We start from the raw sequence: 23,597 nt of genomic DNA, 5'->3' as shown, positions 1-23,597 counted from the left end.
TACAGGTACCAAATATACAGGTACCAAATATATAGGTAACAAATATACAGGTACCAAATGTATAGGTACCAAATATACAGGTACCAGGTAAATAGGTACCAAATATATAGGTACCAAATATATAGGTACCAAATATACAGCTACCAGGTAAATAGGTAAATGTTTTCTGTCAAAAACAAGAACATCTCTAAGAGAATCCAAATATATAGGTAATACATTTATAGGTAACAAATATATAGGTACCAAATATATAGGTAATACATTTATAGGTACCAGGTAAATAGGTACCAAATATATAGGTAATACATTTATAGGTAACAAATATATAGGTACCAAATATACAGGTAACAAATAAATAGGTACCAAATATATAGGAAACAAATAGACAGATAACAAATATACAGGTACCAAATATATAGGTAACAAATGTATAGGTAACAAATATACAGGTACCCAATATACAGGTACCAAATATATAGGTAACAAATATATAGGTAACAAATATACAGGTACCAAATATACAGGTACCAAATATATAGGTACCAAATATATAGGTACCAAATATACAGGTAACAAATATATAGGTAATAAATGTATAGGTAACAAATATACAGGTAACAAATATATAGGTACCAAATATATAGGTAACAAATATACAGGTACCAAATATACAGGTACCAAATATATAGGTACCAAATATATAGGTACCAAATATACAGGTAACAAATATATAGGTAATAAATGTATAGGTAACAAATATACAGGTACCAAATATACAGGTACCAAATATATAGGTACCAAATATATAGGTACCAAATATACAGGTAACAAATATATAGGTAATAAATGTATAGGTAACAAATATACAGGTAACAAATATATAGGTAATAAATGTATAGGTACCAGGTAAATAGGTACCAAATATATAGGTACCAGGTAAATAGGTACCAAATATATAGGTAACAAATGTATAGGTACCAGGTAAATAGGTACCAAATATATAGGTAACAAATGTATAGGTACCAGGTAAATAGGTACCAAATATATAGGTACCAAATATATAGGTACCAGGTAAATAGGTACCAACTATACAGGTACCAGGTAAATAGGTACCAAATATATAGGTACCAGGTAAATAGATACCAAATATATAGGTACCAACTATACAGGTACCAGGTAAATAGGTACCAAATATTTAGGTTCCAAATATATAGGTACCAGGTATATAGGTACCAATTATATAGGTACCAGGTATATAGTATTTCACGTGATGTCGGAACAGAATCCAGATGGTGATTGTATTGATTTACTGCATGAAAACTTTTAACATGCATAAATTATCACTGCCTTCTAATGTACGTCACAAAAAGAGAGGTACATGCCACTACGAAAGGGTTCTGCGGCTGTCCCCATAGGAGAACCCGTTTTGGTTCCAGGTAGAACTCTTTTGTGTGCCATTAACAATTATTTTAGGAAAGGGTTTTACATGGAACCCAGCATAATTCTGCCTTGACCCATAAGGGTTCTTCTACCTGGAACTGAAAAGGGTTCTTCCAAGGCTTCTCTTATTGGGAAAGTCGAAGAACCGTTCTAGGTTCTAGGTAGCACCTTTTTTTCCAAGAGTGTACGGTAAATACTGACATTGTCTTTAATTGCATCTGCGGATTTGATCTAAATAAGACCTAACTCTCTCCCTCGCCTCCACTCAGGTCAGAGAGCAGTCACTGTGAGGTGGGAGAGCAGTGTGGGGTCCTGATGCACGGCAGAGCAGTCACCTTCTGTGAACCCTTCGGAGAGAGAGAGCTGGTAACTATAACTGTACAACCACGTACATACCTCAACCTTTAATGTGCTTACATTAAAGGTTACCTCAACAACAGAATGGTGTGGGCTTACCTCAACAACAGAATGGTGTGGGCTTACCTCAACAACAGAATGGTATGGGCATACCTCAACAACAGAATGGTGTGGGCTTACCTCAACAACAGAATGGTGTGGGCTTACCTCAACAACAGAATAGTGTGGGCTTACCTCAACAACAGAATGGTGTGGGCTTACCTCAACAACAGAATGGTGTGGGCATACCTCAACAACAGAATGGTGTGGGCTTACCTCAACAACAGAATGGTGTGGGCATACCTCAACAACAGAATGGTGTGGGCTTACCTCAACAACAGAATGGTGTGGGCTTACCTCAACAACAGAATAGTGTGGGCTTACCTCAACAACAGAATGGTGTGGGCATACCTCAACAACAGAATGGTGTGGGCATACCTCAACAACAGAATGGTGTGGGCTTACCTCAACAACAGAATGGTGTGGGCGTATACCGATAATAAAACATATTCATGAGTGTAGAGCACTGATTGGCCAGCTCAGCAAATGAGCCAGCATTAAATCACACTCTCAGGAAACATCAAGCAATTTTTTAAATGGTCTGTTCAACATGCTAGTTGGAGTTTATTTTTTTTAATGGCTGAACACACACGACAACAATGCTTGATCCACAAACCCTGAAGAAACATTAACCATGCAGTGGATTTATTTAACCTTTATTTAACTTGGCAAATAAGTTAAGAACATTTTCTTATTTATAATGACAGCTTACCGGGGAACAATGGGTTAACTGCCTTGTTCAGGGGCAGAATTTGTACTTTGTCAGCTCAGAGATTTGATCTAGTAACCATTTCGGTTCCTGGCCCAACGCTCTAACCACTAGGCTACCTTCCACCCCTCCACTCTAACCACTAGACTACCTGCCGCCCCTCCACTCTAACCACTAGACTGCCTGCCGCCCCTCCACTCTAACCACTAGGCTGCCTGCCGCCCCTCCACTCTAACCACTAGGCTACCCTGCCGCCCCTCCACTCTAACCACTAGGCTACCTGCCGCCCCTCCACTCTAACCACTAGGCTACCTGCCACCCCTCCACTCTAACCACTAGACTACCTGCCGCCCCTCCACACTAACCACTAGGCTACCTGCAGCCCCTCCACTCTAACCACTAGGCTACCTGCCGCCCCTCCACTCTAACCACTAGGCTACCTGCCACCCCTCCACTCTAACCACTAGACTACCTGCCGCCCCTCCACACTAACCACTAGGCTACCTGCAGCCCCTCCACTCTAACCACTAGACTACCTGCCGCCCCTCCACTCTAACCACTAGACTACCTGCCGCCCCTCCACTCTAACCACTAGGCTACCCTGCCGCACCTCCACTCTAACCACTAGGCTACCTGCCGCCCCTCCACTCTAACCACTAGGCTACCTGCCGCCCCTCCACTCTAACCACTAGGCTACCTTCCACCCCTACTCTAACCACTAGGCTGACTGCCGCCCCTCCACTCTAACCACTAGGCTGACTGCCGCCCCTCCACTCTAACCACTAGGCTACCTGCCGCCCCTCCACTCTAACCACTAGGCTACCCTGCCGCCCCTCCACTCTAACCACTAGGCTACCTGCCGCCCCTCCACTCTAACCACTAGGCTACCTACCGCCCCTCCACTCTAACCACTGGACTACCTGCCGCCCCTCCACACTAACCACTAGGCTACCTGCAGCCCCTCCACTCTAACCACTAGACTACCTGCCGCCCCTCCACTCTAACCACTAGGCTACCTGCCGCCCCTCCACTCTAACCACTTGGCTAACCTGCCGCTCTTCCACTCTAACCACTAGGCTACCTGCCGCCCCTCCACTCTAACCACTAGGCTACCTGCCGCACCAAATTATACCTTAAACACACACTCTTGCCCTTGTCCAACAAGTACGGTCATTATCAAGTTAATGTGCTATTTCACAGCGACCAGCTGTGTAGTGTATCTTGATTTCATTGGCACTCTGTTATAAGAAGCGTTACAGTCTGTCTGTCAGTCTTCCAAGCTTTTGATGCAGCTGCACTAGTTCAGCCGAGAGAAATACAAGCAATACAAGCAAACACAGACGAACACAGAAATACTAGCAAACACACAGACGAACACAGAAATACTAGCAAACACACAGACGAACACAGAAATACTAGCAAACACAGACGAACACACATAAAAAAAAACACATTCAGACAATGATCTGTACCCCTTCTCCTTCTAGATCAGCGTTCCTCTCAACACCAGCACAGCCTCCGTCCTGCAGTTTGCTCTCGGTGAGTACTATTTACAGCTTACTTAGCACTCCTTGTCTTGGGCAAATATGGGACATGTTGTACCACACATCAAGCTGGCTAGAGTTACGTACTGATGGTTTAAAGGAGACCCTGAAACAACAAAGAGCTCTTACTTAGCATGTTGTCATTTTTACATTTAGACATTCTCACAAATACCACACAGTGTGCACAGCCCAATAGTCATCCTCTCTTCCACTCCCTCTCTCTCTCTCTCCCTCTCCTCCACTCCCTCTCTCCCTCTCTCCCTCTCCTCCACTCCCTCTCTCCCTCTCATCCAATCCCTCTCTCCCTCTCCTCCACTCCCTCCCTCCCTCCCTCCCTGCCTCCCTCTCTCCCTCTCCTCCACTCCCTCTCTCCCTCTCCTCCACTCCCTCTCCCTCTCCTCCACTCCCTCTCTCCCTCTCTCCCTCTCCTCCACTCCCTCCCTCCCTCCCTCCCTCCCTGCCTCCCTCTCTCTCCTCCACTCCCTCTCTCCCTCTCCTCCACTCCCTCCCTCCCTCCCTCCCTCCCTCCCTCCCTCCCTCCCTCCCTCTCTCCCTCTCCTCCACTCCCTCCCTCCCTCCCTCCCTCTCTCTCCCTCTCCTCCACTCCCTCTCTCCCTCTCATCCACTCCATCTCTCCCTCTCCTCCACTCCCTCTCTCCCTCTTCTCCACTCCCTCCCTCCCTCCCTCCCTCCCTCCCTCCCTCCCTCCCTCCCTCTCTCCCTCTCCTCCACTCCCTCTCTCCCTCTCCTCCACTCCCTCTCCTCCACTCCCTCCCTCCCTCCCTGCCTCCCTCTCTCCCTCTCCTCCACTCCCTCTCTCCCTCTCCTCCACTCCCTCTCTCCCTCTCCTCTCCTCCCTCTCTCCCTCTCCTCCACTCCCTCTCCTCTCTATCTCTCCCTCTCTCCCCCTCTCCCTCTCCTTCACTCCCTCTCTCCCTCTCCTCCACTCCCTCTCCTCCACTCCCTCCCTCCCTCTCCTCCACTCCCTCTCTCCCTCTCTCCACTCCCTCTCTCCCTCTCTCCCTCTCCTCCACTCCCTCTCCCCCTCTCTCCATCTCCTCTCCTCCCTCTCTCCCTCTCCTCCACTCCCTCTCCCCCTCTCTCTGTCTCCTCTCCTCCCTCTCTCCCTCTCCTCCACTCCCTCTCTCCCTCTCCTCCACTCCCTCTCCTCAACTCCCTCTCTCCCTCTCCTCCACTCCCTCCCTCCCTCTCCTCCACTCAATTCAATTCAAGGGGCTTTATTGGCATGGGAAACATATATTATCATTGACAAAGCAAGTGGAATAGACAATATACAAAAGTAAAATAAACAATCAAATGAACAGTAAACATTAAACAAAAGTTACAAAAGAATAAAGACGTTACAAATGTCATATTATGTCTATATACAGTGTTGTAACGATGTTTAATGTACAAAAGGGAAAATGAATAAACATAAATATGGGTTGTATTTACAATGGTGTTTGTTCTTCACTGGTTGCCCTTTTCTCGTGGCAACAGGTCACAAATCTTGCTGCTGTGATGGCACACTGTGGAATTTCACCCAGTAGATATGGGAGTTTATCAAAATTGGGGTTTGTTTTCAAATTCTTTGTGGATCTGTGTAATCTGAGGGAAATATGTGTCTCTAATATGGTCATACATTGGGCAGGAGGTTAGGAAGTGCAGCTCAGTTTCCACCTCATTTTGTGGGCAGTGAGCACATAGCCTGTCTTCTCTTGAGAGCCAGATCTGCCTACGGCGGCCTTTCTCAATGGCAAGGCTATGCTCACTGAGTCTGTGTTCTGCCACTGTGTACTCTCTGTTAGGGCCAAATAGCATTCTAGTTTGCTCTGTTTTTTTGTTAATTCTTTCCAATGTGTCAAGTCATTATCTTTTTGTTTTCTCATGATTTGGGTGGGTCTAATTGTGTTGCTGTCCTGGGGCTCTGTGGGGTCTGTTTGTGTTTGAGAACCAGCTTGCTTAGGGGACTCTTCTCCAGGTTCATCTCTCTGTAGGTGATGGCTTTGTTATGGAAGGTTTGGGAATCACTTCCTTTTAGGTGGTTGTAGAATTTAACGGCTCTTTTCTGGATTTTGATCATTAGTGGGTATCGGCCTAATTCTGCTCTGCATGCGTTATTTGGTGTTCTACGTTGTACACGAGGATATTTTAGCAGAATTCTGTATATCAGAGTCTCAATTTGGTGTTTGTCCCATTTTGTGAATTCTTGGTTGGTGAGCAGACCCCAGACCTCACAATCATAGAGGGCAATATGACTGATTCAAGTATTTTTAGTTCTATAACTGATTCTAACTGTATGTCAAATTTGATGTTCCTTTTGATGGCAAAGAAGGCCCTTCTTGCCTTGTCTCTCAGATCGTTCACAGATTTGTGGAAGTTACCTGTGGCGCTGATGTTTAGGCCAAGGAATTTATAGTTTTTTGTGTGCTCTAGGGCAATGGTGTCTAGATGGAATTTGTATTTGTGGTCCTGGTGACTGGACCTTTTTTGGAACGCCATTATTTTGGTGTTACTGAGATTTACTGTCAGGGCCCAGGTCTGGCAGAATCTGTGCAGAATATCTAAGGGCTGATGTAGGCCCTACTTGGTTGGGGACAGAGGCATGATACCGTCAGCAAACAGTAGACATTTGACATCAGATTCTAGTAGGTTGAGGCCGGGTGCTGCAGACTTTTCTAGTGCCCGCGCCAATTTGTTAATGTATACAGTGCCTTGCGAAAGTATTCGGCCCCCTTGAACTTTGCGACCTTTTGCCACATTTCAGGCTTCAAACATAAAGATATAAAACTGTATTTTTTTGTGAAGAATCAACAACAAGTGGGACACAATCATGAAGTGGAACAACATTTATTGGATATTTCAAACTTTTTTAACAAATCAAAAACTGAAAAATTGGCCGTGCAAAATTATTCAGCCCCCTTAAGTTAATACTTTGTAGCGCCACCTTTTGCTGCGATTACAGCTGTAAGTCGCTTGGGGTATGTCTCTATCAGTTTTGCACATCGAGAGACTGACATTTTTATCCATTCCTCCTTGCAAAACAGCTCGAGCTCAGTGAGGTTGGATGGAGAGCATTTGTGAACAGCAGTTTTCAGTTCTTTCCACAGATTCTCGATTGGATTCAGGTCTGGACTTTGACTTGGCCATTCTAACACCTGGATATGTTTATTTTTGAACCATTCCATTGTAGATTTTGCTTTATGTTTGGACCATTGTCTTGTTGGAAGACAAATCTCCGTCCCAGTCTCAGGTCTTTTGCAGACTACATCACGTTTTCGTCCAGAATGGTCCTGTATTTGGCTCCATCCATCTTCCCATCAATTTTAACCATCTTCCCTGTCCCTGCTGAAGAAAAGCAGGCCCAAACCATGATGCTGCCACCATCATGTTTGATAGTGGGGATGGTGTGTTCAGGGTGATGAGCTGTGTTGCTTTTACGCCAAACATAACGTTTTGCATTGTTGCCAAAAAGTTCAATTTTGGTTTCATCTGACCAGAGCACCTTCTTCCACATGTTTGGTGTGTCTCCCAGGTGGCTTGTGGCAAACTTTAAACAACACTTTTTATGGATACCTTGAAGAAATGGCTTTCTTCTTGCCACTCTTCCATGAAGGCCAGATTTGTGCAATATACGACTGATTGTTGTCCTATGGACAGAGTCTCCCACCTCAGCTGTAGATCTCTGCAGTTCATCCAGAGTGATCATGGGCCTCTTGGCTGCATCTCTGATCAGTCTTCTCCTTGTATGAGCTGAAAGTTTAGAGGGACGGCCAGGTCTTGGTAGATTTGCAGTGGTCTGATACTCCTTCCATTTCAATATTATCGCTTGCACAGTGCTCCTTGGGATGTTTAAAGCTTGGGAAATCTTTTTGTATCCAAATCCGGCTTTAAACTTCTTCACAACAGTATCTCGGACCTGCCTGGTGTGTTCCTTGTTCTTCATGATGCTCTCTGCACATGATACTCTCTGCTCTCTGCACATTTATACGGAGACTTGACTACACTGAATAACTTTGCACGCCCAATTTTTCAGTTTTTGATTTGTTAAAAAAGTTTGAAATATCCAATAAATGTCGTTCCACTTCATGATTGTGTCCCACTTGTTGTTGATTCTTCACAAAAAATACAGTTTTATATCTTTATGTTTGAAGCCTGAAATGTGGCAAAAGGTCGCAAAGTTCAAGGGTGCCGAATACTTTCGCAAGGCACTGTATGTTGAAGAGGGTGGGGCTTAAGCTGCATACCTGTCTCACCCCACAGCACTGTGGAAAGAAACGTGTGTGTTTTGCCAATTTTAACAGTACACTTGTTGTTTGTGTACATGGATTTCATAATGTCGTATGTTTTACCCCCAACACCACTTTCCATCAATTTGTATAGCAGACCCTCATGCCAAATTGAGTCGAAGGCTTTCTGAAATCAACAAAGCATGAGAAGACTTTGCCTTTGTTTAGGTTTGTTTGTTTGTCAATTAGGGTGTGCAGGGTGAATACATGGTCTGTCCTACGATAATTTGGTTAAAAGACAATTTGACATTTGCTCAGTACGTTGTTTTCACTGAGGAAATGTACGAGTCTGCTGTTAAAGATAATGCAGAGGATTTTCCCTAAGGTTGCTGTTGACGCATATCCCCCAGTAGTTATTGGGGTCAAATTTGTCTCCACTTTTGTGGATTGGGGTGATCAGTCCTTGGTGACAAATATTGGGGAAGATGCCAGAGCTAAGGATGATGTTAAAGAGTTTTTGTATAGCCAATTGGAATTTGTTTTCTGTATATTTGATCATTTCATTGAGGATACCATACTCCCTCTCTCTCCCTCTCTCCCTCTCCTCCACCCCTCCCTGCCTCCCTCCCTGCCTCCTTCTCTCTCTCCTCTACTCCCTCCCTGCCGCCCTCTCTCTCTCCCTCTCTCCCTCTCCTCCACTCCCTCCCTGCCTCCCTCCCTGCCTCCCTCCCTCTCCTCCACTCCCTCCCTGCCTCCCTCTCTCCCTCTCCTCCACTCCCTCCCTGCCTCTCCTCCACTCCCTCCCTGCCTCCCTCCCTGCCTCCCTCTCTCCCTTTCCTCCACTCCCTCCCTGCCTCCCTCTCTCTCTCCCTCTCTCCCTCTCCTCCACTCCCTCCCTGCCTCCCTCCCTGCCTCCCTCTCTCCCTCTCTCCTCCACTCCCTCCCTGCCTCCCTCCATGCTTCCCTCTCCTCCACTCCCTCCCTGCCTCCCTCTCTCTCTCCTATCATGGCAATGAATGATTTAGTAGGACCTGGAAAGCCACCCAACAGCCCGTGGCAGATAGAGATTTTAGACACATTGTATTTTATTTTTCATGTCCATCACACATCTGTGATGCAGAACAGGCTGCAGTGTACTCCCTCCCTTTCTCTCTTTCTTTCTTTCTCTCTTTCTTTCTCTCCCTCTTTCTCTCCCTCTATCCCTCTCTGTCTGTCTGTCTGTCTGTCTGTCTGTCTGTCTGTCTGTCTGTCTGTCTGTCTGTCTGTCTGTCTGTCTGTCTGTCTGTCTGTCTGTCTGTCTGTCTGTCTGTCTGTCTGTCTCTGTCTCTGTTTCTGTCTCTGTCTCTGTCTCTGTCTCTCTCTCATTCTCATTCTCTTGTATGTATTTATCTCCCTCTCAATCATCTCAAACACACAGAGAAATAAACCAGTGTGTCTGCATGGCCCTGTTTGTACTCATAAATATGAAAGGAACACACAGTGCTGTGTATGCAGGAGGTTAGGCCCTGTGGAGAATGGGAGAGGTGGGGGGTTAGCCCGCTCTCTCCATTAGTGAACTCTGACCTCTAACATCTTACCCCCTCTATCCTCTCTCCCCAATGAGCTAAGAGGGGTGCACTCTAGCACCTCTATCCCTCCACCCCTCCCTTCTCCACTCACCCTTTAAAGTAGGGCCTTCACAGCATGCATCAGCAGTCCCGCTCTCTCCTCTCCTCCCTTCCTCCCCTATTCTCCTCTCTCCTCTCGTCTCCTCTCTTCTCCTCTCCTCTCCTCTCCTCTCCCCTCTTCTCCTCTCTTCTCCCCTTTTCTCCCCTCTTCTCCTCTCCCCTCCTCTTCTCTTCTCTTCTCTTCTCGTCTCCTCTCCCCTCTTCTCCTCTCTTCTCCTCTCTTCTTCTCTCCCCTCATGTCCCCTCTTCTCCTCTCCCCTCTTCTCCTCTCCTCTCTTCTCCTCTCGTTTCCCCCCCCCCCCTCTCCTCCTTTCCTCTCCCCACTTCTCCTCTCTCTATCCGCATGTCTGCCTGGACAGCCGACTGCTAAGCAGATCATTTATACCGTGACACTCTTTAGACGATAATGTCTACATGGCTAGGAGGGAGGGAGGTGAGGGAAAGAGAGAGGGAGAGAGGGAGGGAGGGAGGTGAGGGAAAGAGAGAGGGAGCGAGGGAGGGTTTCAACAATGCTGGGCCTGGTCATGGGGGAGAAAGGAAGGATGAGTCTGGGGGAATTGAATTGATGCAGAAACAGCCGACGTGTTATTTTGCATTCTGCCTGATCGCAACCCCTCTCTAATGCTCAGGATGGTGTTAATACACAGAGTCATGAAGTATCACTGTGCTAACTTTCCTCCCCTCCCTCCCTCCCTCCCTCCCTCCCTCCCTCCCTCCCTCCCTCTCTCTCTACTCTCTCTCTCTGTGTTAATGTGTGTGTGTGTGTGTGTGTGTGTCTCTCTCTAGGTTCAGGCTCCTGTCGGTTCAGTTACTCCGACCCCAGCATCATTGTGTCGTTCAGTCTAAACAAGAATAACGGCTCAGATGACTGGATCACCCTGGAGAAGATCCGGTCTCTCTCTCTCTTTCATCATCCCTTTCTCTCTCCCTCCCTCCATCCATACCTATTGAACATTGACATCTGTCTCCCCTTCCTCTCTCTCTCTGTCTCTCTCTCTCTCTCTTCCATCATCCCTTTCTCTCTCCCTCCCTCCATCCATACCTATTGACATTGACATCTGTCTCCCCTTCCTCTCTCTCTCGCTCTCTCTTGTTTTCTCTCTCTCTCTCTTGCTTTCTCTCTCGGTCTCTTCTTCCCTCTCTCTCTCTCTTTCTCTTGCTTTCTCTCTCTCTCTTTCTCTTGTTTTCTCTCTCTCTTGATCTCTTCTTCCCTCTCTCTCTCGCTCTCTCCTTCTCTTGTTTTCTTTCTTTCTCTCTCTCTCTCTCTCTCTCTCTCTCTCTCTCTCTCTCTCTCTCTCGATCTCTTCTTCCCTCTCTCTCACACTCTCATTTTCTCTCTACATCCTGTCCTTCTCACACAGACATCCATTTATCTCTCTCTCCACCTTCCCCTCCACCTCTTCATACCCCCCCCCCCCCCTCTCTCTTCACCTCCTCCTCCCCTCTCCATTCTTTTCTCCCAAGTTGAGACATAACTTGATGAAAATGTCTGGTCATTAACTCCCAAGTTGAGACATAACTTGATGATAATGTCTGGTCATTAACTCCCAAGTTGAGATATAACTTGATGATAATGTCTTGTCATTAACTCCCAAGTTGAGATGATAATGTCTGGTCATTAACTCCCAAGTTGAGACATAACTTGCTGATAATGTCTGGTCATTAACTCCCAAGTTGAGACATAACTTGATGATAATGTCTGGTCATTAACTCCTAAGTTGAGACATAACTTGATGATAATGTCTGGTCATTATTAACTCCCAAGTTGAGACATAACTTGATGATAATGTCTGGTCATTATTAACTCCCAAGTTGAGACATAACTTGATGATAATGTCTGGTCATTATTAACTCCCAAGTTGAGACATAACTTGATGATAATGTCTGGTCATTAACTCCCAGCTCCGTGTTTATTTCATGTTCTGCTTTAGTATAAAAACACAAAGAAACAACTCCCCAGCAACCAACACACACTTACTCTATCCTTCCCCCCACCCCACAGAGCTCCTACTAACAGCAGTACGGTAGTCCATCTCCTACCCCTGCCGGTGCGCTCCAAGAGGGATGGGGTGCGTGTACGGTGGTCCCAGGAGGCCCCCCGGGGGCCCGAGGGCTATGAGTCGTGCTGGGGGCTGGATAACATACTGCTGGTCAACGCTGCTCACAGACCCCCCCTGATGGAGGATAACCTGGACCCCCCCGACACAGCCAACTGGCTCTTCTTCCCTGGAGCCACCGTTAAGGTACCGTATCCTTCTTCTTCTTCTTCCTCTTCTTCCTCTTCTTCAGGGTTTAATGGCAGTTTGCAAACCAGGTTTTTAGGTGAGTTACTGCCAAGGTAATCACATTACCCTCATCAAGCTTACTGCATTGTCGGAACTAGAAGCAGAAGCATTTCGCTACACTCGCATTAACATCTGCTAACCATGTGAATGTGACAAATAAATTTGATTTGATTTGATTTTGATTTAACAAGGGTCAGGAGTTTTTACCACCGAAAAACGTATGCTTTGTGACCTTGTTATATTCTATACTGTAATCATCTGTACAGTAACAGGGTTTAACCCTGTTATATTCTATACTGTAATCATCTGTACAGTAACAGGGTTTAACCTTGTTATATTCTATACTGTTATCATCTGTACAGTAACAGGGTTTAACCCTGTTATATTCTATACTGTAATCATCTGTACAGTAACAGGGTTTAACCCTGTTATATTCTATACTGTAATCATCTGTACAGTAACAGGGTTTAACCCTGTTATATTCTATACTGTAATCATCTGTACAGTAACAGGGTTTAACTCTGTTATATTCTATACTGTTATCATCTGTACAGTAACAGGGTTTAACCCTGTTATATTCTATACTGTAATCATCTGTACAGTAACAGGGTTTAACCCTGTTATATTCTATACTGTAATCATCTGTACAGTAACAGGGTTTAACCTTGTTATATTCTATACTGTAATCATCTGTACAGTAACAGGGTTTAACCCTGTTAAAATGTATCCTGTTTTAGTTCAATGTATCCAACACATGACTTCGTTCTTTCCCAGCATGCCTGTCAGTCAGAGGGCAACGCCCTGTATTTCCATGGCAACAACGAGGAGGGCGTGGGCCACTCCTTCGCCTCCACCCGAGACATCGACCTCCACCGAGAGGAGGGGCGGAGCTACTGGGAGGAGGACTTTGAAAGCACGCCCACCAAGTGAGTCATAATGACGTCGCCATCATTAATTACCTGTTACTTTTATTTCTGATTCTCATCCGTATTGTTTTTAAACTGCATTGTTGGTTAGGGGCTTGTAAGTCAGCATTTCACTGTAAGGTCTACACCTGTTCGGCACATGTGACAAATAACATTTGATTTGAAATGATTTGATCATCATCATCACCCCCAACGCCCTTTCTCTCTCTTGCTATATCTATCCCTAGTTATAACCCTAGCAGTATCCCTAGCTATGTCCCTAGCTATGTCCTTAGCTATATCCTTAGCTATATCCCTAGCTATATCCCTAGCTATATCCCTATCTATATCCTTAGCTATATCCCTAGCTATATCCCTAGCTATATCCCGAGCTATATCCCGAGCTATATCCCGAGCTGTATCCTTAGCTATATCCCTAGCTATAATCTTAGCTATATCCTTAGCTATATCCCTAGCTTTATCCCTAGCTATATCCCTAGCTATATCCCTAGCTGTATCCCTAGCTATATCCCTAGCTATATCCCTAGCTGTATCCCTAGCTATATCCCTAGCTGTATCCCTAGCTATATCCCTAGCTATATCCTTAGCTATATCCCTAGCTGTATCCTTAGCTGTATCCCTAGCTATATCCCTAGCTATATCCTTAGCTATATCCCTAGCTATATCCCTAGCTATATCCTTAGCTATATCCCTAGCTGTATCCCTAGCTGTATCCCTAGCTATATCCCTAGCTATATCCCTAGCTGTATCCCTAGCTGTATCCTTAGCTGTATCCCTAGCTATATCCTTAGCTGTATCCCTAGCTGTATCACTAGCTATATCCCTAGCTGTATCCCTAGCTGTATCCCTAGCTATATCCCTAGCTATATCCCTAGCTGTATCCCTAGCTGTATCCCTAGCTGTATCCCTAGCTTAATCCCTAGCTATATCCCTAGCTATATCCCTAGCTGTATCCCTAGCTATATCCCTAGCTATATCCCTAACTATATCCTTAGCTATATCCCTAGCTGTATCCCTAGCTATATCCCTAGCTATATCCCTAGCTATATCCCTAGCTATATCCCTAGCTGTATCCCTAGCTGTATCCCGATCCAAGATGGCGTAGCAGTGAAGACGGGTTTTGTTCGTGTCACGTGTATTTTTGTATTTTTCGTATTTATATTTCAACTTTATTTTCAATGTCCTTTCGATTTTTAATTTGATTATACCTTCCGGTAACCTGCCTCACCCAATTATTATTTTTTTAAATTAACTTGAGAACACATTCTAGAACCTTCAGAAGCTAACCAGCTAATTAGCTACAAGCTGTTCATTAGTCATTGTTAGCCACTGCTAGCGGCTTTTACCTTCTGCACAGATACCAGCCCTGTTTTTTAGCCTGGATAATACTCGGCAGTCTACCAGTATCGGACTCTCTCTCCACAACAACGCCGGATTCCTGCCGTAATCCCTGGACCACTACTTCTGATCTTCACTCACAGCTTGCAGCTTGCTAGCTCACAGCTAGTTTGCACCCTCCGTGGCATCCAGTACCGAAGCTATCCCTGAGGCCCACCTCCCGGCCTACTCAGCTGTTCACCCGAACCCCACTCATACACGGCTAGAGCCCAATACTCCACCGGATCCTTGCTGTAAAACTCTGGACCTTGACACCGGTTCACCGCTGCTACCGATTGGCTATAGTGGCTAACGCCACAGCCACGAAGCTAGCACCAGTTAGCCGTGAGCCAGGCGCATCTCCCGGCTAGCAAACTAAATTCTACAATACCTCTTTCGCCATCTGGCTCTGTGTGTAGTTAATCCGACCCTCTCTGCCAAGTCATCGCCATTTTACCTGCTGTTGTTGTGTTAGCTGATTAAATGTTGTTGTCTCACCTGTTGTTTTAGCTAGCTCTCCCAATCAACACCTGCGATTACTATATGCCTCGTTGTATGTCTCTCTCAAATGTCAATATGCCTTGTTGTTGTTCACTTGTTGTTCAGGTTAGTTATCATTGTTTTAGTTTACAATGGAGCCCCTAGTTCCACTCTTCATACCTGTGATACCTCCTTTGTCCCACCTCTCACACATGCGGTGACCTCACCCATTACAACCAGCATGTCCAGAGATACAACCTCTCTTATCATCACCCAGTGCCTGGGCTTACCTGCGCTGTACCCGCACCCCACCATACCCCTGTCTGCGGATTATAACCTGAATCTATTCTACCACGCCCAGAAATCTGTTCCTTTTATTCTTTGTCCCCAACGCTCCAGGCGACCAGTTTTGATAGCCTTTAGCCGCACCCTCATACTACTCCTCCTCTGTTCCTCGGGTGATGTGGAGGTAAACCCAGGCCCTGCATGTCCCCAGGCACCCTCATTTGTTAACTTCTGTGATCGAAAAAGCCTTGGTTTCATGCATGTCAACATCAGAAGCCTCCTCCCTTTTTGTTTTACTCACTGCTTTAGCACACTCAGCCAACCCTGATGTCCTTGCCGTGTCTGAATCCTGGCTTAGGAAGGCCACCAATAATTCTAAGATTTCCATACCCAACTATAACATTTTCCGTCAAGATAGAACTACCAAAGGGGGCGGAGTTGCAGTCTACTGCAGAGATAGCCTGCAAAGTAATATCATACTCTCCAGGTCCATACCCAAACAGTTCGAACTACTAATTTTAAAAATTACTCTCTCCAGAAATAAGTCTCTCACCGTTGCCACCTGCTACCGACCCCCCTCAGCTCCCAGCTGGGCCCTGGACACCATTTGTGAATTGATCGCCCCCCATCTAGCTTCAGAGTTTGTTCTGTTAGGTGACCTAAACTGGGATATGCTTAACACCCCGGCAGTCCTACAATCTAAGCTAGATGCCCTCAATCTCACGCAAATCATCAAGGAACCCACCAGGTACAACCCTAAATACACCTCCGCTGTCTTCAATCAGGATCTCAGCGATCACTGCCTCATTGCCTGCATCCGCTACGGGTCCGCAGTCAAACGACCACCCCTCATCGCTGTCAAACTCTCCCTTAAACACTTCTGCGAACAGGCCTTTCTAATCGACCTGCCCCGGGTATCCTGGAAGGATATTGACCTCATCCCGTCAGTTGAGGATGCCTGGTCATTCTTTAAAAGTAAGTTCCTCACCATCTTAGATAAGCATGCTCAGTTCAAAAAATGCAGAACTAAGAACAGATATAGCCCTTGGTTCACTCCAGACCTGACAGCCCTTGACCAGCATAAAAACATCCTGTGGCGGACTGCAATAGCTTCGAATAGTCCCCGCGATATGCAACTGTTCAGGGAAGTCAGGAACCAATACACGCAGTCAGTCAGGAAAGCAAAAGCCAGCTTTTTCAAGCAGAAATTTGCATCCTGTAGCTCTAACTCAAAAAAGTTCTGGGACACTGTAAAAATGGAGAACAAGAGCACCTCCTCCCAGCTGCCCACTGCACTGAGGCTAGGTAACACGGTCACCACTGATAAATTCATGATAATCATGATAACTTCAACAAGCATTTCTCAACAGCTGGTCATGCCTTCCTCTTGGCTACTCCTACCACGGCCAACAGCTCCCCCCCCCCCCCCCCCCCCCCCGCAGCTACCCGCCCAAGCCTCCCCAGCTTCTCCTTTACCCCATTCCAGATAGCAGATGTTCTGAAAGAGCTGCAAAACCTGAACCCGTACAAATCAGCTGGTCTTGACAATCTTGACACTCTATTTCTGAAACTATCTGCCGACATTGTCGCAACCCCTATTACCAGCCTGTTCAACCTCTCTTTCATATCGTCTGAGATCCCCAAGGATTGGAAAGCTGCCGCAGTCATCCCCCTCTTCAAAGGGAGAGACACCCTGGACCCAAACTGCTACAGACCTATATCCATCCTGCCCTGCCTATCTAAGGTCTTCGAAAGCCTAGTCAACAAACAGATCACTGACCATCTCGAATCCCACCGTACCTTCTCCGCTGTGCAATCTGGTTTCCGAGCCGGTCACGGGTGCACATCAGCACATCATCACATATCGTACTAAACGATATCATAACCGGCATCGATAAAAGACAGTACTGTGCAGCCGTCTTCATCGACCTTGCCAAGGCTTTCGACTCTGTCAATCACCATATTCTTATCGGCAGACTCAGCAGCCTCGGTTTTTCTAATGACTGTTCACCAACTACTTTGCAGACAGAGTTCAGTGTGTCAAATCGGAGGGCATGTTGTCCGGTCCTCTGGCAGTCTCTATGGGGGTGCCACAGGGTTCAATTCTCGGGCCGACTCATTTCTCTGTATATATCAATGATGTTGCTCTTGCTGCGGGCGATTCCCTGATCCACCTCTACGCAGACGACACCATTCTGTATACACACTGAACTCTAGTAAAACTGACTATCCTACCGATCCTCGACTTCGCCGATGTCATCTACAAAATAGCTTCCAATACTCTACTCAGCAAACTGGATGCAGTTTATCACAGTGCCATCCGTTTTGTTACTAAAGCACCTTATACCACCCACCACTGCGACCTGTATGCTCTAGTCGGCTGGTCCTCCCTACATATTCGTCGCTAGACCCACTGGCTCCAGGTCATCTACAAGTCCAGTTCACTGGTCACGATGGCAACACCCACCCGTAGCACGCGCTCCAGCAGGTGTATCTCACTGACCATCCCTAAAGCCAACACCTCATTTGGCCGCCTTTCCTTCCAGTTCTCTGCTGCCTGTGACTGGAACGAATTGCAAAAAATCGCTGAAGTTGGAGACTTATCTCCCTCACCAACTTTAAACATCTGCTATCTGAGCAGCTTATCGATCGCTGCAGCTGTACATAGTCCATCGGTAAATAGCCCACCCAATTTACTTACCTCATCCCCATACTGTTTTTATTCATGAACTGTTCTGCTCTTTTGCACACCAGTATCTCTACCTGCACATGACCATTTGATAATTTATCACTCCAATGTTAATTTGCTAAATTGTAATTATTTGCCTACCTCCTCATGCCTTTTGCACACAATGTATATAGACTTTTTTTTCTACTGTGTTATTGACTTGTTAATTGTTTACTCCATGTGTAACTCTGTGTTGTCTGTTCACACTGCAATGCTTTATCTTGGCCAGGTCGCAGTTGTAAATGAGAACTTGTTCTCAACTAGCCTACCTGGTTAAATAAAGGTGAAATAAAATAAATAAATAAAAAATCCTTAGCTGTATCCCTAGCTATATCCCATGCTACAGCGCCTTGCAAAAGTATTCATCCACCTTGGCGTTTGTCCGATTTTGTTGCATTACAACCTGTAAGTTAAATGGATTTTTGTTTGGATTTCATGTAATGGACATACACAAAATAGTCCAAATTGGTGAAGTGAAATGAAAAAAATAACATTTTTCAAAAAATGATTTAAAAAAAAACGGAAAAGTGGTGCGCACGCTGTATGTATTCACCCCCTTTTCTATAAAGCCCCTAAATAAGATATGGTGCCACCAATTACCTTCAGAGGTCTCATAATTAGTTAAATAAAGTCCACCTGTGTGCCATCTAAGTGTCACATGATCTCAGTATATATACACCTGTTCTGAAAGGTCCCAGAATCTGCAACACCACTAAGCAAGGGGCACCACCAAGCAAGTGGCACCATGAAGACCAAGGAGTTCTCCAAACAGGTCAGGGACAAAGTTGTGGAGAAGTACAGATCAGGGTTTGATTATAAAAAAATATCAGAAACTTTGAACATCCCACGGAAGAACACTAAATCCATTGTAAAAAAATGAAAGAATATGGCACCACAACAAACCTGCCAAGAGAGGAACCCCCAAAAAGTCACAGACCAGGAAACGAGGGCATTAATCAGAGAGGCAAAAAAGAGACCAAAGATAACCCTGAAGGAGCTGCAAAGCTCCACAGTGGGGATTGGAGAATCTGTCCATAGGACCACTCTAAGCCGTACACTCCACAGAGCTGTGCTTTACGGAAGAGTGGCCAGAAAAAAGCCATTGCTTAAAGAAAAAAATAAGCGAACACACGTGGGAGACTCCCCAAACATATGGAAGAAGGTACTCTGGTCAGATGAGACTAAAATTTGGCTTTTTGGTCATCAAGGAAAACGCTACATCTGGCGCAACCCCAACACCTCTCATCACCCCGAGAACACCATCCCCACAGTGAAGCATGGTGGTGGCAGCATCATGCTGTGTGGGTGTTTTTCATCTGCAGGGACTGGGAAACTGGTCAGAATTGAATGAATGATGGATGGAGCTAAATACAGGGAAATCCTTGATGGAAACTTGTTTCAGTCTTCCAGAGATTTGATACTGGTACGGAGGTTCACATTCCAGCAGGACAATGACCCTAAGCATACTGCTAAAGCAACACTCGAGTGGTTTAAGGGGAAACATTTAAATGTTTGGAATGGCCTACTCAAAGCCCAGACCTCAATCCAATTGAGAATCTGTGTTATGACTTAAAGATTGCTGTACACCAGCGGAACCCATCCAACTTGAAGGAGCTGGAGCAGTTTAGCCTTGAAGAATGGGCAAAATTTAGAGTGGCTAGATGAGAGAGAGAGATGGAAAGAAGCATGGAGAGAAGCATGGAGAGAGAGAGAGAGAGAAACAGAGAGAGAAAGAGAGAGAAAGAAATAGAGAGGAGAGAAAGAGAGAAGCACAGAGAGAGAGCGAGATGAAGAGAATTAGAGGCAGGGTTTGGAGAGTTATGGAGGATCTAAATGAGGACGTGATTAAGGAAGCCCCGTGCTCTCTGTGTATGTCAGTATGTTAACGAGAGGAGAACCGCAGGTTTATGTTCTTAACATGGGCAGTAATTGCATGCTATGACATCTCACACCTGTTAGGTAGTGTATGAGGACATGTTTTGTAGGCTAAGCAGGGAGAACCCCTCGCTCTCTATGTCACCACCTGTAGAGGCGCCTCATCCCAACAACCCTGTCGATGTGACAGGGATACTAAGGATAATACCTGACAGGAGAGGAGAGGAGAGGAGAGGAGAGGAGAGGAGAGGAGAGGAGAGGAGAGGAGAGGAGAGGAGATACCCAGGGTGATTGTTAACTATTTTCAACGGGTGCCTCTTTCAGAGTCCATTGGTTATAACTTAGTGCACTTTTTCAGTGTCTGTAGTGAGGCGTTGTTCTGTCTGTGTAAAGTTTACTGCAGTACTAATATAACCCTTCTCTCTCTCTATCTTTCTATTTGTGTGTGTGTGTGCATGCGTGCCTATGTTTGTGTGTGTGTGTGTGTGCATGCGTGCCTATGTTTGTGTGTGTGTGTGCATGCGTGCCTATGTTTGTGTGTGTGTGTGCGTGTGCGTGTGCGTGTGTGTGTGTGCGTGCCTATGTTTGTGTGTGTGTGCGTGCGTGCCTGTGTGTGTGTGTGTGTTTAGCTGGGACATCGAGGGAGCAGTGTATGGGACCCAGTGTGGAGAGATAGAGTCGGGCCTGGCCCTGGTGTTTGAGAGGGGTGGAGAGAGGAAGATGTGTACTCCTTACCTGGACACCACCTCCTTTGGAAACATCCGCTTCCACTTCACCATGGGTAAGAACCACCAGACCGCTACCCACGGGTACTTCCACTTCACCATGGGTAAGAACCACCAACACAGACCGCTAACCACGGGTGCTTCCACTTCACCATGGGTAAGGTAACCACCAACACACACCGCTAACCACGGGTGCTTCCACTTCACCATGGGTAAGGTAACCACCAACACAGACCGCTAACCACGGGTGCTTCCACTTCACCATGGGTAAGGTAACCACCAACACAGACCGTTACCCACGGGCGATTCCACTTCACCATGGGTAAGGTTACCACCAACACAGACCTCTACCCACGGGTGCTTCCACTTTACCATGGGTAAGGTTACCACCAACACAGACCATTACCCACGGGTGCTTCCACTTCACCATGGGTAAGGTAACCACCAACACAGACCGTTACCCACAGGTGCTTCCACTTCAACATGGGTAAGGTAACCACCAACACAGACCGTTACCCATGGGTGCTTCCACTTCACCATGGGTAAGGTAACCACCAACACAGAGCGTTACCCACAGGTGCTTCCACTTCACCATGGGTAAGGTTACCACCAACACAGACCGTTACCCACGGGTGCTTCCACTTCACCATGGGTAAGAACCACCAACACAGACAGTTACCCACGGGTGCTTCCACTTCACCATGGGTAAGGTAACCACCAACACAGACCGTTATCCACGGGTCTTCCACTTCACCATGGGTAAGGTTACCACCAACACAGACCGTTATCCACGGGTGCTTCCACTTCACCATGGGTAAGGTAACCACCAACACAGAGCGTTACCCACAGGTGCTTCCACTTCACCATGGGTAAGGTTACCACCACCACAGACCGTTACCCACGGGTGCTTCCACTTCACCATGGGTAAGGTAACCACCAACACAGTTACCCGCGGGTCAAAAATTACCTTCTCCCCTCTCCTTACATTCACTGACGAGCTTCCACCATATTGGACAATACGTTCAGTCAGTGCAGATGAAGGGGAGGGACAAGGTTTTAGGAACAGTGGGGTTAACTGCCTTGTTCAGGGGAAGAATGACACATCTGTACCTTGTCAGATTCGATCTTGCAACCTTCCGGTTACAAGTCCAACAAGTCCAACTAACCTCAAGGCTACCTGCCGCCCCTCCTCTCTAACCGCTAGACTACCTGCCGCACCTCCACTCTAACCGCTAGACTACCTGCCGCCCCTCCACTCTAACCGCTAGACTACCTGCCGCACCTCCACTCTAACCGCTAGACTACCTGCCGCCCCCCCACTCTAACCTCAAGGCTACCTGCCGCCCCCCCACTCTAACCTCAAGGCTACCTGCCGCCCCCCCACTCTAACCACTAGGCTACCTGCCGCCCCTCCACTCTAACCACTAGGCTACCTGCCATCCCTCCACTCTAACCACTAGGCTACCTGCCGCCCCTCCACTCTAACCACTAGGCTACCTGCCGTCCCTCCACTCTAACCACTAGGCTACCTGCCGCCCCCCCACTCTAACCTCAAGGCTACCTGCCGCCCCTCCACTCTAACCGCTAGGCTACCTGCCGCCCCCCCCACTCTAACCACTAGGCTACCTGCCATCCCTCCACTCTAACCACTAGGCTACCTGCCGCCCCTCCACTCTAACCACTAGGCTACCTGCCATCCCTACACTCTAACCACTAGGCTACCTGCCGCCCCTCCACTCTAACCACTAGGCTACCTGCCGTCCCTCCACTCTAACCACTAGGGTACCTGCCATCCCTCCACTCTAACCACTAGGCTACCTGCCGCCCCTCCACTCTAACCACTAGGCTACCTGCCGTCCCTCCACTCTAACCACTAGGGTACCTGCCATCCCTCCACTCTAACCACTAGGCTACCTGCCGCCCCTCCACTCTAACCACTAGGCTACCCTGTTAGTCTTTTTCCAACCAAACATTTTCCCGACTGTCTGTGTTTTCCCGACTGTCTGTGTGTTTTCCTGCAGGTGGAGGAGAGTGTGACCCAGGAGAGTCCCATGAGAATGATGTCATCTTGTTTGGGAGGTCAGAGGGGAGGAGAGACCACGTGCTGTTAGACACCCTGCCATACTCCTCCTACAAGGTGAGACCAAAACACACACACACACACAGAGACCATGTGCTGTTGGACAATCTGCCAAACTATACAGACCTGCTCTGTCCTCTACACTATACAGACCTGCTCTGTCCTATATAGACCTGCTCTGTCCTCTACACAGACCTGCTCTGTCCTCTACTCTACACAGACCTGATCTGTCCTCTACTCTACACAGACCTGCTCTGTCCTCTACTCTACACAGACCTGCTCTGTCCTCTACACTAAACAGACCTGCTCTGTCCTCTACACTAAACAACCCTGCTCTGTCCTCTACACTAAACATACCTGCTCTGTCCTCTACACTAAACAACCCTGCTCTGTCCTCTACTCTACACAGACCTGCTCTGTCCTCTACTCTACACAGACCTGCTCTGTCCTCTACTCTACACAGACCTGCTCTGTCCTCTACTCTACACAGACCTGCTCTGTCCTCTACTCTACACAGACCTGCTCTGTCCTCTACACTAAACAACCCTGCTCTGTCCTCTACTCTACACAGACCTGCTCTGTCCTCTACTCTACACAGACCTGCTCTGTCCTCTACTCTAAACAGACCTGCTCTGTCCTCTACTCTAAACAGACCTGCTCTATAATGTGATCTAGCTCTAGCTGTTCTGTTGATGTTTAGGAGAATATAAAATACGTTTATCCAGCCAACTCTGTTATTCCTCTACTGTGTTTCCTCTCCATCTTTCCCCCATATCTCTCCTATTTTTACC

General features: G+C 46.8%; 1 protein-coding gene across 3 annotated transcripts in view; it reads left to right on the top strand.

Moving 5' to 3' along the window:
* The window catches only part of reln (reelin), a 293,151-nt gene that overhangs the window by 188,389 nt on the left and 81,165 nt on the right, over window positions 1-23,597 (top strand). For all 3 annotated transcript variants that reach the window (XM_090213321.1, XM_090213329.1, XM_090213323.1), the window contains exons 7-13: window positions 1,710-1,806; window positions 4,093-4,144; window positions 10,832-10,937; window positions 12,048-12,288; window positions 13,105-13,256; window positions 20,631-20,782; window positions 22,748-22,863. In XM_090213321.1, coding sequence (XP_090069447.1) covers window positions 1,710-1,806; window positions 4,093-4,144; window positions 10,832-10,937; window positions 12,048-12,288; window positions 13,105-13,256; window positions 20,631-20,782; window positions 22,748-22,863 — 916 coding nt within the window. The remainder of the gene's footprint in view (window positions 1-1,709; window positions 1,807-4,092; window positions 4,145-10,831; window positions 10,938-12,047; window positions 12,289-13,104; window positions 13,257-20,630; window positions 20,783-22,747; window positions 22,864-23,597) is intronic.

The sequence above is a fragment of the Oncorhynchus mykiss genome, chromosome 2 (genome assembly GCF_057628025.1).
Source record: "Oncorhynchus mykiss isolate SJ-2025 chromosome 2, ASM5762802v1, whole genome shotgun sequence".
NCBI classification, from domain to species: Eukaryota; Metazoa; Chordata; class Actinopteri; order Salmoniformes; family Salmonidae; genus Oncorhynchus; species Oncorhynchus mykiss.
Note: the sequence above shows the minus strand (reverse complement) of the source record. Positions and strands in the feature narration are given on the sequence as shown.